The sequence below is a fragment of the Lagopus muta genome, chromosome 1 (genome assembly GCF_023343835.1).
Source record: "Lagopus muta isolate bLagMut1 chromosome 1, bLagMut1 primary, whole genome shotgun sequence".
Classification (NCBI taxonomy): domain Eukaryota; kingdom Metazoa; phylum Chordata; class Aves; order Galliformes; family Phasianidae; genus Lagopus; species Lagopus muta.
In genome coordinates this window covers 6,900,723-6,918,607 of record NC_064433.1, presented here as the reverse complement: position 1 = coordinate 6,918,607, position 17,885 = coordinate 6,900,723, and the positions used below count along the sequence as shown (strand labels likewise).

Below are 17,885 nucleotides of genomic sequence, written 5' to 3'. Positions count from 1 at the left end.
GGAAACAAGTTTCTTAGTTGAGTGTTTCGTATGTTGCGTCTTTTTTGCTAGTGATCACTGCTTTCCAGGTTCCAGAATAACACATCTACCATCAAACACTGTGATCACAACATATAAAGAACTAGCTAGCGTTACATGGGAGATTCTGAATTGGATTCTGCAGTTTTGAAATCTCATAAAGCAGAAAAACTACGCAAGTTATAAAAAGACAGGCTGCACTGCAAAGCAGAGCTGACCAAGCACAAATACAGGCTGACAAAGATCAAATACAGGCTGGGCGGAGAATGGCTTGAGAGAAGCCCTCAGAAGGATCTGGGGGTGTCCACTGATAAAAGACTCAACAGGAGCCAGCAATGTCTGCTTGCAGCCCAGAAGGCCAGCTGTATTCTGGGTTGCTTCAAGAGAAGTGTGACCAGGAGGTCAAGGGAGGTGATTCTGCCCCTCTATTCTGCTCTCGTGAGATCACATCTGGAGTATGGCTTCCAGTTCTAGAGCTCCCAACACAAGATATCAGGCTGTTGGAATGGGTCCAGAGGAGGGCCATGAAGATGATCAGAGAGCTGGAGCAGCACCCCTATGAGGCTGAGAGAATTGGGGCCCTTCAGCCTGGAGAAGAGAAGGCTTTGGGAAGACCTTATAGCGGCCTTCTTCCAGTGTCTGAAGGGGGACTACAGAAAAGCTGAGAAGGGACTTTTTATAAGGGCATGTAGAGACAGAATGAGGGAAAATAGCTCTAAACTGAAAGAGGGTAGAGTTAGACTAGATATTAGAAAGAAATTCTTTACTGTGAGGGTGGTGAGACATTGGAACAGGCTGCCCAGATAGGTTATGGATGCCCCATCCCTGGAAGCATTCAAGGCCAGGGTGGATGGGCTCTTGAACAGCATGGTCCTGTGGGAGGTGGTCCTTGTGGTTTAGAAATAGATGATCTTAAGGGTCCAACCCAAACCATTCTATGATTCTATGATTATTGTAGGGCCCCTGACTTGTCCTGAGGTACAGGACAAGGTAACCTAGGTGACTTAAAGCAATGAGAAGAATTCCTGTAAGCACATTGGCAGCTAAAAGAGGAAGGGAAACCTTTTGCAGGCACTGGTGTGCGTAGTTTCACCCCCACCCTCATGCAAGAAAACCACTGACATGTAAGGAGTGAATCCAGTGGATGGCCACCAAGATTGTTGCAGGACCGAAGTAGGTAAGTGATGACATAAGTGTGTGAATTGACTTGCGAGAAAAGGATGAGAGAACTGGGGTCAGTCAGCCTGGAGAAGAGAGTGCTCAGGAGAAACCATATTGCTGTCCATTACTGCATAGTGGAGTGGCATGGAGAAGGTGGAGCCAGATTGAAGAGGCGCAAGAAGTGTTGGACACATGGAGAATTTCAACCTGATACACGAAGCTTTTTTAACATGAAGGTGATCAGACAGTGGACCTGGAGCTCAGAGGGGCTGCAGGATCTCTGTTCCCAAAGGTATTCAGAATTTCACTGGACATGGTCCAGAGCATCATGATCTAGTTGACTGTGCTTTGAGTAGGAGGTTGGACCTCCAGAGGTCCCTTTTAACCCGTGTGATTCTTTAGTAAGGTGTCTGTGTCATAGTCTTAATACACTACCTTTTTTTTTCCTTGAGCTCAATCCTCTGTGAAGATCTGAAGTTGAATTCCCTTCATCTGTATCTTGGTCTTCCCAAAAAGCTTTAAATGGAAGAGAAATGAATCAAAATTATTTAAAAAAATCCTCTGCTTGGACCAGCACTGTAGTAAAAAATTGCTTTTCAGTGGATGCAGTAGCACTATTAAAAGAGCAGTCATCACCCACTATGGAGAACAGTGTTTCTCAGTAGCTAAGTTTGTATTACCAGAGCAAATTCTGAAGTCTGGTTCAGCCTCTTCCCTTGGTGACAGTGGGGAAGAAAGGAAGGAGTTGTAGTTTCACAGATAAAAATTGTGGTGGTACTGCTGGACACCACTGTAATAATAATCTTCACTGCTACTTAAAGTATTGCCCAAACTCTAGTTCATGATCTGTGTTAGGGGAGCCTGTTCCTAGAAGCTGTGATGGAATACAATGCTAAGGGCTGATGTACTGTGGATCTTTACTCAGCCTGGCTCCAGCAGCACCCTTTTTCCTTGGGCTGTCGGACACTGTGGTTTCATTTGTTCCAAGAAATGACTGAGTCAGTATGAAATCTCCATGAGGACAACAACATGTTGTTTGCATTATTTCGTTAGGACGTTCCTCTGCCACGTGTTCAAGACATCCTTTAGTGGCACTTCAGTCCTTCCCCATGTCAGAGATACAAAAGTGGAGACAAGGCTGTATTCATGACAGACATGAGCAGAGAACTCAAAGGAGAGACTGCTGGCTTGAAAATTCTCCTTGTCTGGAAGCATTTTAACTACCATCTTTATGATAGTTTAATACTGCTGCAACAGAATGATTAGCCAGCGAGAAATTCTTCTGTCTGACTTTGGATATTCAGTGGCACTTGTTGAATCACTTGCAGCATTTCTCCTGAACAATCTGTTTCTCTTGTGAGCTGCATCAGTTTTCACCTACAACTCAGAGGAGTGGGGAGAGAGAGAACAAAGATCAGAGGTAGTTGTTTTTTCATTACGTTCTTGACAAAAAATCCAGCCCTGCATGAAGGTCCATTCCTGCAGAAGTCAATGAGCTGTCTTCAGATCTGCTGGGGATTTGATCTGATTTATGGCACGGGTGGTTACCACAGTACAGCTCAGATGAACTGGAATGATGAGCTCCCACTTCTGCCTTCTTCCTACTACATTCCCACTTATTTTTTTTTCAATCCTTGTGCTTTCATAACCACGCATCGAGCAACCTAAGCTATTCTGAATTTCATTGAAGAGAAGAACTAGCAAGGCAATGTACAGGCTCTCCAAGGCTGCCATGATTTAGTTTCCCATGCAGACCACAGCAAGCAAGGTCGTAATTCCACCTTAGGAACTTGCAGTAGGCAACCTGGCTACAGCCTGTTGTCACAGGATGACCCCCAGGCCATGGTCACCAACTCAATCTGCAGTCACATGTTTGAAGTGCAAGACTGAGGACATCAGTCAGGCTCCCATTGTGTTAAGGACCACATGGATTCAGAAGGGAAAGATGATTTCTGCCTTCAAAGAGCCTCTAAGATTGAATGGTGGCACCATGTGAGACTGTGCTGACTTCTCTGAGCTCCTTGAGTGATTGTTCATCTTTGCTGAACAGACTACAGAGAAAAGTATTGTTAATGCTTTTCATGCAGTGATTTTGTCAAATTGTGAATGTGAAAAGAATTTGAAGAGTGCAGTTGCATTGGACTCCTTTGGAATTACCAGCCAGCACTGTGTCAAAACTCTGTGTACAAAAATACCAAATGGTCAACTTTTGCTACATGTTCCCTCGTCCCATTTGTGCAACATTTATTCCCAAGGATTACAAATTCCTTCATCTGGAACCAGTTTTCTTTATCTGTTGGTCATAATAGACAGTTGGTTCTGAGAACCATGACCAAGCCTACAATAGCAATACTAGCAGTAATAATATTTTTTGTATTTTTGCCCTTTTCACACACCTCTCAGTTGTATGATGAACAGTATTTTTCACAAGGAAGTCTTTCTTTTAGTGGCTTTATAAGAATGCTATTCCATCTAATTTGATGGTCTGAGAGCAACAACTGCAGGGATTTCTGCCATAGTGGGAACTGTGTCTTCCATCAGTTTGCTTGTAGACTTAGAAATGAGTCCGAGAGCCCAGCAGGTGACCAGATGTTCAGTTCTCTTCTTACACCATATGGAAAGCAGCAGTTAGAAGTGCCTGCCACATCTGGAGACTCAGTTCAAAGTACGGTGTTATTTTTTGGTGATATTCTAGTGTGAAATTCATGGATGTCACATGGATGGTATAAACTGTTTCTTTAGGATAGGCTTTTGTAAGTAATAGCTATGACAGTTATATAGACAAATGACTTCTGAATGATAAAATCATCAAACACTGAGTTTGACCAGATTTGGCAATTCAATTTTGTGCTCTTGATGTTTTGGTACATTTTCTTTGTAATCCTCTTCAGCCTCCTTTATTTCAATTGTGGTGGCACTTTTAAAAAAGATGGTATCTTTTTATTTCAGTCTTCACAGAAAGATACTGCACTGCCAACCATGTGGACAAACTTCCTGGTCCTAGGGACTGGGTCCAAATTCTTCAGGATCAAATTAAACTGGCAAGAAGGCGATTAAAAAGAGGCTCAGGTATGTATAAAAATATTAGGAAAAACATATGAGAGTAAAATTAAAATCGTACAGCCTTTCTGTCCACAGAATTGTCTTTCTTGTTAAATGTAACTGTTGTATATGTTCACTCTATGAAAATTTGATCTCTCAGGTTTAGCAGGTTTCTGTGTCAAGTACACGGTAATGAGTTGAGGAGCTGTTTTTGCAGCCAAGTTAGCTTAGAGTCTTCCTCAAATGTCTCCAACCTCCTTCCATTAGCAACTGTAACTTCTTAGAATCACAGAATATCCTGCAGTGGAAGGGACCCATGAAGGTCATCGAGTTCAATGCCTGATTCTCAGGGCAACCTAAAAGTTAAGAGCATTCTTCCTAGTGTTCTATGGAATCTGAGTTATAAACTATCTCATCCAGCCAGGTTGCAGGTAGAAGGTTTTAAGTTCTGTGTTACTTGGCCTGACAAGCCACTTCTGTACTGTTAGGACATAACCTAAATTACCTTTCCTTCCAAACTGTGTGTGTCTGGCAGGTCACATTCCTCATGAAAGAATTGATGTGACTGTAGCAAAAAAAAAAAGAATGACCCACACTGATTGTGCTGATGAGGACCTTCCAAAGCATAGGAGTGAGCTTGCCTGTGGTGACTAACAAGTAATTTCAGTAGGGATTTGCAGCAGTTACTTAGCTCTGTAGGACAGCATACGTGCTTGATTGTGGGACTGGCCCAGCACAGTTAGCTCAGCAGTGATGCAGTTCCAGCACTTGGCCCATGAGCTCTCAGTTGAGCTGACAGACAGCAGTGTGCAGTCTCCAAATCCCTTGTGGAATTCATAGGAACCTGAAAGCAATAGCACTGACTAAGAGATGTGTAATTGCTTTGTAAAGCTTAACTAGCCTCATTCTCATCTTCATGCTGCCTATCCTACAAGGGGCTTCGCTTACTTTTCATGGAATCATAGAATGGCTTGGGTTGAAGGGGAACTCAGAGATCATCTAGTTCCAATCCCTGTGCCATGGGCAGGATTGCTAACTACTGAATCAGGCAGTAGATCACTTCACCCTTCTAGTGTTTCTTAAGGCTCTCCTGTGGTCATATTTCCTGCCCATCTCTCCCTTGGAGCATCTGACACCTGTTAGCATCTGTGAGCTTAAGGAATGGAAAACCAAGTGGCTAAGACAGGGATGGTGAGTCAGACCACAGGAAAACAGAAGAATGTTTCTCTCCTGCTCCATGTGTCAGTCAGCATTTTCAGAATTGACACAGGACTGGGAGGGAAATGCAGATTATTCAGTAGCATAAGCTTCCCTGAGTAGAACAGCAAACCATCACTAGCTTTAATAAGGGTTTCTTGTGCATGTTGGGGGAGGGAAGAGAGAGGGATACAAGATAATCTTGTTAACGATAGTGTCAGATTACTGATACTGTACAACATGACTGCTCTCTGCCCCTTTCAGAGGCTGGCTGGGCAGGACAGGAGCCCAGTATTAGGCTCTGTAGGTGAAGAGCACAGTGTGGGATGTGGGAAATAGAGGGCCTTTGGGTTGTCTGCAGAAGACCCTCAGGAAAGAGGATTGACCTAATTTTGTTTAGATTTTTATTTTCTTTTCATCCTTTTTTTAAGGACTTTTTGATGCCTCTGCAGGGTATTAATTAAAATGACAGTGGTGTTCTGCTTTTACCTTTTAAATGGCACTTTCATCTCTGGTCCTTTCCTGGGATGGAAGCATCTAAGTAGAGGATATTGCCTCCAAGTTAGCAAGACTGGAAAGAAAAATAAATGAAGCTGAGTTTAGTGAAACTGAATTAGATAAGTTCCAATCCCTGCAGAGGGAAGCTAACACAACCATTATGGGAATGAGAAGTAAACAGAAATGAACCTAGCAGAAACATACCTTATTTACTAAAAGAAGTGCATGCTAACTGGATTGCTAGAAAAGCTCTATTTTTTCTGATGTTTAGTGTATTGATTGTTCCCTGTTTTCTTTCTGCCATTTGGACACAGGCAGACGTGTTCTTTTTTATCTAGCAGGAGTGATTGAATGTGCTGCTGTTGTTCCTGTCCACTGCTTAGAGGTTCCCCCTTTTGTGACGGAGCTGCCAGAGCTGATCATGCCAGCACTCTGCATTCTGCTTCCAGTGCAAGCTCATCCACACTGTTCCAGTGATGGCTCAGATTAACCCAACCTGACCTTGCACTGAAGCAAATGAGAAGTGTTCACATTTGTTTTGCTGGCCTTTGTGGTGGAAAAGCAGTAGGTAGCAGCAAAGAGGAGCAAACGGGTTGCAATAACATCTTCATCTTGTTGAAACAAATTTTTTTAGTACTTGTGCATTGTAATCATGAGCTTCTGATATGAGAGATGTAGATCTGATCAGACAACAGATCTGTCCAGTCCCGTGTTTTGTTTCCAGCAATGGCAATTAGCAGGTGCATAGGTGGGTCTACAAGGGTAAACCTGTCTATTTGGTCTGCAAACTGCAAATTTTAACTGTTAATTGTGAAGGCTTTCTGAAATTGTGAAAGCTGTATTTAACTTACAGCAGCCAAGATGCAAGAGGAGGGCAGGGATGGAGAGAGGTTTGATCTGCTGAGGGGAGATGATGTTCTCTGGCTCCATGTTGCAAAATGTTGCTTTTGAGAACCTGAAGACTAGTGGAGTCACAGCCACTGAGCTGAACACTTGTAGTCCCCTGGAAATCCGTATGGAGAGCAATCACTGAGGGCCAGACCCATAAATAAAGTGTTGGGAAATACTGAGGGGTGAAGTAGGAACTTCAGTCCTACAAGAGAGGGAGATAGAAGCTGACACCGGAGGCCAAGCAAGTGTCCTACTCCCAAATCATCCTCTCTGTTCTGCCTGCACTTACTGAAACCTACCATCTAAACTTGATGTGGGCTGAGGTGCCTGAAGAACAATTCTGAGCCAGCGTTAATCTGAGACCTTCTAAGCCAACTCAAAATCTGTTTCTAGTTTGTTCTGATGCACAAGCTTTACTTGGAAAAGTTCAATTTTGTCTATTTATTTCCCAGAATCCACAAAACAACTTTTTAGTCACCACTGAGTTGTGCTAAATTTGAGCAGTAGAAGAGACGAGAGGCAGGTTTTCCATTCTGTTTGCCTTCCCCTGAGCCATTTAGTCCATCCTCTGATTAGTTTTTCATTTCAAACCACATAGTAAGACACTGCATTCATGAATAGCCCTCTCTGCTTTATCCTGTGAAACATTATTTCAGTCTGATAACATGAATCCTGCTCTAGCTTTCAGTGATATTAATAATTTCAAAGAATTCTAGTGACGAGTGTGTTGGATCTGCTTTTTGTACCTCTTTCTCTGGGGTTTATTCTCTTGAGTATTCCCAAATTAAATGAAATCATGATCACTGGATGATAGATGCTGTCCAGCTTCAACCTTATTTATCCTGTTTTGCTCATCTCCTAGAATTAGGTACAGAAAAGCTCTCCACTTGGAAAGCTAATAATAAAAAAAAACACTTAAAAATTGTGCTTTCTAGAAAACAGTTCCCCAGTGTAAATTCTGAAAGGTTGTTATCTTAAGGCAAATAAAAATTCATTTAAGTTCTAAATCAGTGACAGTATTCATAGCTGGAAATACTATTTTTTAATTTATTTATTTTGCTTTGGCTTTTTCTCAGTTCTTTTAGATTATTGCCTGAGATCTGAGACTTGGGTAGGTTGTTTTTTTTTTTTTATTTGTTAGATCTGAGAATAAAGCTGTCACTGCCATTAAATTTTTATTGGCCTTGTTCAGTCTGTTCAAAATTTCACAAGTTGGCTGTCACAGAGGGGAGAAGAGACTGTGAGGTTAATGTTACAAACAGATGTTATAATTAAAATTAAATAGTATGATAATATTCTTCAGCCCTGACTATTGGGCCCATATCATGCCAACAGCACAGCCTACTGGGGCACAGCTTCGTAGTGCCAGATCTGTCTCCTCCCAGCACAGAACCTGAGCCTGCTTGGCTTCTGGGATCAGATGCAAAGTGGCCTGGAAGGGAAGAAGTCAAAGGGAGCCACGTGTGTAATATTTCCTCTTTGGAAGTGGTGTGAGTGACTGTGCAAATTGCCTTGTAATTTACACATTGTGTTTCCCATTGTGTGGTCTTTCCACCTACAGAGAGAATTGGGGTAGGGGACTGGTGGCCTTGCCAGTGTCAGTGCAGAGACAGACGACCATTAGCATAAAGATCTGAGGGCAAAATAAGAGGGAACTGACTTGCTGTTCATGTCGCTCCGTGCCAGACATAGCATCCAAGCCCTTTGATTACTAAACTCTTCATCCATTAATAAGCAGTAGGTCAGGGGCAGCACATCTCTTACAGTCAGTTCTTCCTCCCTTTTTATGTTCTGAGGAGTGTAAGCCATTATGCTGTAATGTCTGTCCATTGCATAGCCAGGAAAGCTGACGTTGTATGACTAACGCTCCTGAAACTGAGGGTGAGAGCTGTTCATGCAAAGTGATTACATTGTGCTTAACCTGGAAGCTTTTGATTGCCATAGCCAATAAAGGAAAACACAGCACTGTTGGAAAACATGCTGGAACTTTTCAGGCAGAATTAATTTAAATAAATTGCATTCCATGACATTTCATCCTTGAATTGTTTAAAATCAACGTTACCTTGTTGCAATGTAAAATAGTAGGAACAAAGGGAGAAAAAAAATGCTTACACTCAAGAAGTGTGTCTTTTCTCCCCAGTCCTTGTTCAAATTGCTGCTTCCATTGCCTTGTATGAGGATTTTTTGTTTTGTTTTGTTTGCTATCTATTTCTCTTCATCCTTCTGATTTCCCTGGTCTGTGGTTTTGATGTAACATCTCTGTGTTGTGGGAGATGGCGTTGATTTTTTGCTTAGCAATACACGCATCACCAGGAAGGATGTAAGATGCGAGTCCAAGATGTGGTACAGTGCTTTTGTGGCCAGTATCTGAGTAAAGATAGCAATATCAAAATAAATGACTGCACTGATAATCTTTCCAGCCCTAGGCATGCATGTACTTCAGTAAAAGGAGCAAAACAGCAAGTGTACAATTAATGAACATGTACATCTAAACAATTTTGGGGAAGAAAATAAAAGACCTCTAAGGAAATGACTACTGTGATTGTTTTGCAAGAGCTACTGAGCTCTAGCCATGCAGCCAGAGGACAGAAAGGAGTCTCAGAATTACCTCAGCAGGGTCTATTCCTGTTTGCCTCGTTTTGCAAGCTGACTCAAGACACTTGAATTTTGGCTGGCAGTCTCAGGGTGTGGTTGTTGAAGGCAAACCTTTCCTGCTTGGAATCCAATGTGAGAAGATGCTGGTTTACATCCATGTTAGGAGGTCAGGGTGTTTGTCATGCGTTTGTGAGCAGGAGCTTTACTGATCATACTTCGCTTGAAGCTGTGGTTACGTATCCAGTTTCATAAAACAAATGCAGACAGCTACTGAGAAGAGTAAGTAGGTTCTCAGTGTTTCTGTCTTGTTTCCACTCCCTTTTTGGCGCTGGAAAAAGCATTCATTCAACTGTACTGTCAGTTTTTAACTAGTTCTGACCTCTGTGACTGCATGAATATTTGTGCTGGCATGAGGAACGAGCCTGGAACAATTGGTGACGAGCTTTATCTCCTCTTCAGTGCCATCAGTACTGTGGTATTGTGCCAGATTAAAATGGCCAGGTAATTACTTTTGTCATCGTCACTGTTGGTTCTGCAAATTTGGAGACTCAAGTCCTTACCTTCTGAAAGGCAGGGACTTCCTGGCCTCCACTTGTTCCTGTGTTACTTCATTCTCCTGGATTTAAGCTTCCAGTTCAGCCAGGTGTGAGAAGGGCAATGAGGCAGAGGGATAGCCATGTCTGCAAGAGTTTCTGCTGAGACTTCCAGCAAATTCTACCATTTGAGTGCACAGTGTATTTGGCACAGACTCTGATATATGGATAGATGGAAGATTTTCAGACCATTCCCAATGCTCACCTCTTGCTTCCTCCATTTTCATAGCTTGAGTCCCACGGGGCCATTTACTGTTTTTCATCTCTTGTATGCTGAATAACCGTGCTGCAGAACTGCTTGGTGCAGGTGCTTCTTCATAACACAGCAAGGAGTTGGGCTCAGAATGCCACTGCAGTAGGATATATCCTGTCTGTTTTTCTCAGCTGCTCACTGCACCACACTTGCTCATCCATCACTGTTAGTCCAATCCAAACGAATGCAGAGACAGAGAATCATGTAATCTCTTAGATGTGGCACTGAAGGACATGATTTAGTGGGCAGGTTGGTGATGATGGGTTGATGGTTGGACTAAATGATCTTAGTGATCTTTTCCAACCTTAATGATTCTGTGATTCTTTTCTCATTCATTCAGCTCCGTGTTCTTTCCAAAATCAATGATTTTAATACATCCAGGCACTTAATTTCTTTCTGTTCAGTGTATCACCTTCTCATAGGAAGTCAAGGCAGAATCAGGGTAACTTGCAGGTCCATGTCATGTACTTGTCAAGGCTCTCCACTTAAACCTTCCAGGGGATGAAAGCTGTTTAGTACTAGGGGTTTCTTGTTTGTTTCCTCTCTCTACAACTGCCTGCAAGGAGGTTGTAGTGAGGAGGCTGTTGATCTCTTTTCTAAGGGGGCAATTGATAGGACATGAGGAAATGGTCTCAAGGTGCTGCTGGATATTAAGAAGAATTTATTCACTGAGAGTTTGGCTAAGAATTGGACTAAGCTGCCCAGAGACATAATGAAGTCCCCATCCCTGGGTGTATTTAAGAGACACATAGATGTGGCAATGAGGGACGTGGTTTAGCGTTGAGATCTCAGGGGTCATGTTGGTGCTGAAGGTCTTTTCCAACCCAGATGGTGCTGTGATTCTTTAATTCAACTTATTTTGTGGAACCGAGTAAAGAGCATATAACTAAAAACTAAACTGGCATCCATGCAAGTGAGAAAGGGTAGCAAGGGGTAGCAGAAGGAAGGGAACTCTAATGTAGCTCAGCAGCTAGATGAGTTTGTCTTATGATATCCTTGTAACGGCAACAACTTGATATCCTTTTGTGTAGCTATAATAAACAGTCCAGGACAGTTAGCTTAGTTTCAAGTGGAAGCTAAATGAAGTTGCTCAGTGCATCTATAGCCTCGGTTGAAACTTGATGTCAATGAACAATGTGCAATGAATGGATGTGATAAGATGTATATCCACCGCAGTGATCACGTACAATGTCAAGGACTTCTTCTCTATGACTATAGCTAGTTTGCTGAAGTGCTCTTGAAGATCTCATTGCGTTCTAAAGGCCTAAAATATGCTGAGTTGTCAAAAGACAAAGGTAGTAGGATTTTGAATAGGACTTGTGTACATTTGACTCCTAATTCCTGGTGGGTGCCTGTAATGTACTCTAGGTTCAAACACACACACTAGAATACGGCGGTCTAACAAGTTGCTGCACACCTGCTGAGCCATTTGAACTATCTTTATGCATACCTTTGGTTGGTGACAAATATGAGATGAACAAATTAAGCTTTACAAATTAAGCTTTCAGCCTTCTTTTCTGTGGGCTAAATTAAGTCAAATTTTGCATAAGCTATGGATTAAAAGCGTGTGTGTGTATCTACATTGTAATTGATTGTGTACCTGCATGGCTATATGTTTGTGTAAGCATGCTGGGTGCCCACTTCCAAGTCATTCTGCCCTGGCACATCTGTTCCTCCCAAAACAAACTTGCCTGCGGTCACAGGAAGTTTGGCTGCAGAAATGAGAATATTCACACTTTTCCCTTAGGAATCTGGTGATGGCAGCTGCAGGAGGATCGAGCATCAGCCTTGGGGGTTCCTCTTCCAAGCTAGCTGGGGCTAGCTTAACAAACAAACTTCTCTTCTGTGATTTTATGAAATGGTTGCAATTCCCCTCATGTCTTGAAACCTTAAAATGAGCCAGTGTCACTCCAGCCTGTTTCTGGCACAGCCGTTTATTAATACCAAACTCCCTCTTCTAAGTTTGCATTTTTATTTTATGACCTTTTTCTCTGAGCAGTGAGTTTTTAACTGAGCAATAGCAAATTGAAGCTGAGGAAAGTAGATAGAAAATGCAAAATCACTCTACACTATGTAGCTTTTTAATCGCATGCCTGTATTCAGTAAAAGTAATGAGATTTCTTGTTTATATTTGTAATCAGCAGAGCCAACTGACTATGATGAGAAGCCGGACATTTCTTTACTACAAACAGGTAAAATGCATTAAAATTTTTATCAGCTTCCAATGTGTGTATTTGTTTATTGCACAGCAGCATTTTTCAATAATCCTGGCGTGCTGTATACCGTCGGGTAATTGTACAGAGGACCCAGCTATCTGACTTTTCAATGCTCTGCATTAAAAAACAAATGCACCAGAATCTTACAATTTCCCCCTCTATTTCACATTTGTAAAACCTCAAGGTTCGTGATAGCAGCTAAGCTATTATGTCTGGTAAGTTACCGTGTTTATTCTAAACAGGGACTTCTGCTCACCCCCAATATTTCTGGGAGTTTTTTGAATTCCTAACAGTGCTATTGGTAGGGACAGACACAGTGATTTCTGTTGAAGCTTCCATTCAGTTGTGCGTGGTATTAGCAATATCTTACGTGTACAGAAGGATTGCGAAGACAGTTTTATGGTGGGTAAGTGTTGTTTTACTTCTTCTTGAAGAGCATTCACACCATCTCAAAGCCTGACAGTTATTAAAAGCAGTGGCCTTGGGAGTAAATATTTTTGCACTGAGGGTGAAATCTGAACCACTCTCTCATTAAGAGTCGGTTCATTAATAAGTGCCCTGATGGTAGGAGACGAGCTCCCACAGCTGATTGGAGGCAGTGTCTTAAGGAGATGATCGTTTCCCTGTCATTTCACCAGGTTGCAGCTTAATGCTGACAAAGCCAAGGGAAAAGGGAGGGATGCTACAGATGCTGCGAGACTTTTAGCAGATGAATAGGGTCAAGGATTGCAGTTCATTATAATCAGATTCCAAAGGTGTAACAACAAAGGGTGGCTGGAGATCAGCTGTGCCATTTGTGTGACGATCAGAACGTGACTGGCATTGGGCTGCTGGGCGCAGGACGTAGGACCTGGAGGCTCAGGGTGGTTGGGAGAGCAGCAGTGCAGCATCTGCCTCAGCAGGATCGCTTCCTAATCTCTCTTACATAAGGGCTGGAGAAGGAGCTTTCATCCACCACTGCTGCACGCTGGGGCCAGAGCAGCAGCTGCCAGCCGCCCAGCGCGGCCGCTTGAAATCCTGCTGTCAGAGCACGTGCAGTTACTAAGGAATAGGACCAGCGAAGCAGCGGTGAGGACAAGCAGCTATAGTCTTGTGCTGGCAGAGACCCAGTGGGGGCTGGGAGCACACGCTTGCTGTGAGCCACCGTGCTGCTTTCTTGGCCAGCCACTGAATATTTCAGGGTACTATTGTGATAATAGACACAGGAAGCTCTAGTTTGAAAGATCTCTTCCAAGTGACATCCTGTTTGTTTCTTTTATCAGGGAGGGAAGCAATTCCATTGAAAGAGCACCCTAATAAAGCTCGCTAATGCTACGTGGTGTTATCTTTTCATTGCTGGTGTAATCGTGTTAAGGAGCAGAATTATCGGATTGCTGTGCTTTTCTTTGGAGGCAGCTTCTGTAGCTACTACTTGCATCTGATGTTATTGATGGAATGGGCATGATGAGATGGTTGGGGCAGAGAAGATGGCTCTCTTTCCACTCTGCTATCAGTCTGATTGCTCATACACCTGTGAGCATCTGTGCACGCACAGTTCTTGAGCTGCAGTGTCCCTCTGCATGCGTATGTCTCCATACTATCTGTGGAAGCATGCCTAAATAAACCACGCTATGATTTGCTTTGGTGGGGGAGGTGATGCTCACAGGCTGCACGCCAGGCATTTGACTCACACCCGTTATTATATGTGTGCAAGTGTCTCTTTATAGTACATATCGATGTAATACAATACTGTTCTTGGAAGCAAGTGATTTAAAGTGATATGCAGACAGCCTAATGACAATAATTACAATGGAGAGCCAAAATACAGATGCTTTCTATCTAGGAGTGTCACGTAAGAGGTGAAATGCAACTTTTACAGAGGTCTTTCCCTGTCTTAGTACAGCTGGTTTTATAGAGGATGTTACTGGCAGGGCATTAAAAGAGACCGTTAACGTGAGGTATTCAAGCTGTCTTCTCTGTTTGGCTTGAAAACTCTTTGGGGAAGAGTTTGTGTGTTTGTGCAGTGGCTGCCCTGATAGCTGACATCTCCAGAAGCTATTTTGAGAAAAATCAGGAACAAGCAGTGGTTAACGTGGCGTGGTGGTAGGGTGAAAGCAGACTGAATCAGATTGCATAAAGAGAGTCTTGCACAAGGATGGACTGGGAGAAATGGTGGGGTGTTGGAGCTGCTTGTGACGGACATCAGGTGGTCTTGAATCATAGAATTGTGTGAGTTGGAAGGAACCTTTAAAGGTCATCTAGCCCAACTTCCCTGCAGTGAACAGGGACACCTACAGCTAGATCAGGTTGCTCAGAGCCCTGTCCAGCCTGACCTTGAGTTTATCCAGGGACAGGACATTCAACACCTCTCTGGGCAACCTGTTTCAGTGCCTCACCACCCTTACTGAAAGAAACTATTTCATAATACTCAATCTAAATTTCTCCTCTTTTAGATTGAATCCATTTCCCCTTATCCTATGCAGCAGACCCAGCTAAAGTGTCTGTCCCCTTGGCCTTCAAGAGCTGGACAAACTTGTGAAGTGAAAGCACCCAGTGTGAACTGAATCAATGGGAACTGCTTGTGCAGAAAAAGAGGAACTAGGCTGTCTTTCATCTGTCTTTTTTGCTCAGTCAGTGCTGCCCAGCGACATTATAAAGGGGTCTGGGTACACATGGACTATTGGTGTTGCAATTCTTCAGCCTGCACATTTGGAGATCACAGCCTATGGCTGGCACTTTGAGTTGAAAGTCTGCTTGCTCTCATCTCTCTTCATAGTTGGTAGGGTAAGGAGGTAGTTCAGATGAGCTAAGTTTGTATTTGGAAGTAAGTGACTCTTTGGCACAGGGAGAACTATGCTCTGAGTGCAGTTAATTTATCCAGGTGCCTATAGCCAGGTTTGAATGTGCTCCCTCTGGGCCCACAGGTAGCAAAGTTGTGGGCTTTGGGGAGAGGAGGAGTGTTTTGTTTGCAAAACTGTCCTTTGGAACTTGAAATCCTTGTAAAAAACATAGCTGGTACATTCTCACAAAACTGGGGAAGGTGTTTGTGCCCAATTATATTTTAGCACTTCGGAACAGGAATCATGCTCCCCTTTTAAAATCACTGGAGATGCTAAGAGTGCCTTTGCTTTGAAGGCTGATGATTGAAGGGTGTTTAAAGAGAATTGGAAGAACTGTGGCAGGGAAACTTGGTAGGAACTTTGGCGGAATAACAGATGAATCTCAAGAAAATACCAGAAGAATTTGTCTCTAGCAAACCTTATGAAAGCTCAGGTTTCCCACAGCTCCAGCTTTTGCACGTACTGACACAGCTGTTGCTTAAGCTGAAGTCTGTGTCCAAACCTGAGCTGAGATGGATCAGACAGCTCCCAGGCTAATCGCTGTGTGGAACTGGAAGACTGATCAGTTTCTGAGTGATGTGGGAACCTGAAAGCTGTGAGATATCTCTTTATCAGGCTGAAGACATGGCAGCTTTTAGAATCTGTCCGTATCAGTTGGCATTGCAAAAACAAAGCTCATCTTATTTTGGTCTGTGATTTACACTGAGCATCTGGATTTCATGTTTAAAAAAAAAGGCATAACCATGAGTTCTGCATGTGGGAACCAATTTAAGGTGGCTGTAGCACCCTTTTCATCAACTCTCATCTTGAAAATCACATTTGGAATAGATATGCACCCAAGACCACGAGCCCTCCTTACACCCATGGGCTGCAGCTGTGCCGAAGGTTTTGGATGGATTCTCCACATTGGGGTTAATTTCAAGATGAGAAATATTTTTTATATCCCTAAAAGAATCAGAGACAGTAACATCCCAATCCTCAGGTCCAGAGGTGATACAGCTTTGTGAAAAGATGATAACAATCTCTTGGTAAAGAAACCAATGATAAGAAAATAGCAGCAATCCAATTCTATGTAGGTTGTCTCCTTTTCTCTCGAAATACAATATCAAGAAAACCAAGCTTCAAAAAAAAAAAAAAAAAAACCCACCTTTTGAAACCTTAAATATAAATCCTTTATTGTAATATAAATCTTTATCCTTTCAATGCATGATTGTGTGAGTCTTTCCTTTTTCATTGGGTCGTATTTGCCTCTTACACTGATTGATGTCTGTCTCCTGTTTGCCCTGTGTTCTCAGCACTGTAGTTGTAATTCTTCTGTCCATCTTTCATTGTTCTGTTTAGAAAGAAAAACACATTCTTAAAGTGGTATCAAAAAGATGGGTTATAATCATAGAGCACACCTGCTTTTTTTCATTCTGCCATATGCATTGAGACTGCTGTGGTGCGGGAATTTTTTTCCTCATTTTTTTCCCAAAGAACATCCAAAAATATGCGCTCCGGGCTTAAAATTCATGTGGTGCTTTTTTCACTCCTTCAGAAACGTAACTTCAAAGTGGGAAACATTGCAGTGCAGTTTGCGTCGTGGCCTAATGCAGCACTTCACATCTCAAGTGGGGTGTGCTTTATTTTCAGTGGAGAAACGTTGCTCAGTATTAAAAGGAAATCCATTCAGTTTGCTTTCTTTAGGCGGTTGGTTCTACTCTAGGAGGAATGAAGCAGTCGCTGTCTGTTCATTCTGATGGGTGGTTGTCCCCCTCTACTCAGCTCTTGTGAGGCCCCATCTGCAGTACTGCATCCAGGCCTGGGGTCCCCAGCACAGGAAGGACGTGGAGCTCTTGGAGCAGGTCCAGAGGAGGGCACTAAGATGATCAGAGGGCTGGAGCACCTCTCCTATGGGGAAAGGCTGAGGGAACTGGACTTGTTTAGCTTGGAGAAGAGAAGGCTTTGGGGAGACCTCATTGTGGCCTTCCAGTTCTTGAAGGGAGCACATAAACAGGAGGGGGAAATAAACAGATGCTGTTTATGAGGGTGGAGAGTGATGGGACAAGGGTCCAAACTGGTCTTAAACTGAGACAGGGAGGTTTGGGTTAGATATCAGGAGGAAGTTTTTCACACAGAGGGTGGTGACACACTGGAACAGGTTGCCCAAGGAGGCTGTGGATGCCCCATCTCTGCAGGCATTGTATGCAATTGAGATCAGAATTCATAGATGTCATTTCTATCTTTCGCTTTGCTTTTAAATGAACGACTGAACTGATTTCTTAAACGAGCTTTTACTTTTAAGCTAATGGCTTCAAACCCTTCCTTCCTTCAGGTAACCTGTTTGACACCACAACAGATAGCCTGATAGATGCAAGCCTCGATTTTCCTGTTTAAATTCTACATCCTGCGCCAGTGGTTTTAGCAGATACGAACCTCCTGTCGTTTAATTAATGTCCATGTGAGGTCAACGTTGGGATGGTGGATCCTGCAGCACGTGGATGTCCACACCGTTCTCCCTTCACGTTTGTGTTGTCTCACACGTTTTCCCAGTCACTTCAAATAACAAAACCGACAGATTGTTTCGCTGTTTTTCATCTTAATTAAAGATGATTTCTCTCCA

The 17,885-nt window shown here is 42.9% G+C and overlaps 1 protein-coding gene across 2 annotated transcripts in view; it reads left to right on the top strand.

The window, feature by feature from the left end:
- Positions 1-17,885, top strand: part of BEND7 (BEN domain containing 7) — a 46,925-nt gene extending 29,040 nt beyond the window's left edge. The window contains exons 7-9 of one of the 2 annotated variants that reach the window (XM_048963098.1): positions 4,129-4,248; positions 12,393-12,440; positions 17,598-17,885. In XM_048963098.1, the coding sequence (XP_048819055.1) occupies positions 4,129-4,248; positions 12,393-12,440; positions 17,598-17,659 (230 nt within the window). In that variant the 3' untranslated portion in view covers positions 17,660-17,885. Of the gene's footprint in view, positions 1-4,128; positions 4,249-12,389; positions 12,441-17,597 lie in introns of both variants that reach the window. The other variant, XM_048963090.1, reaches the window with a different exon arrangement.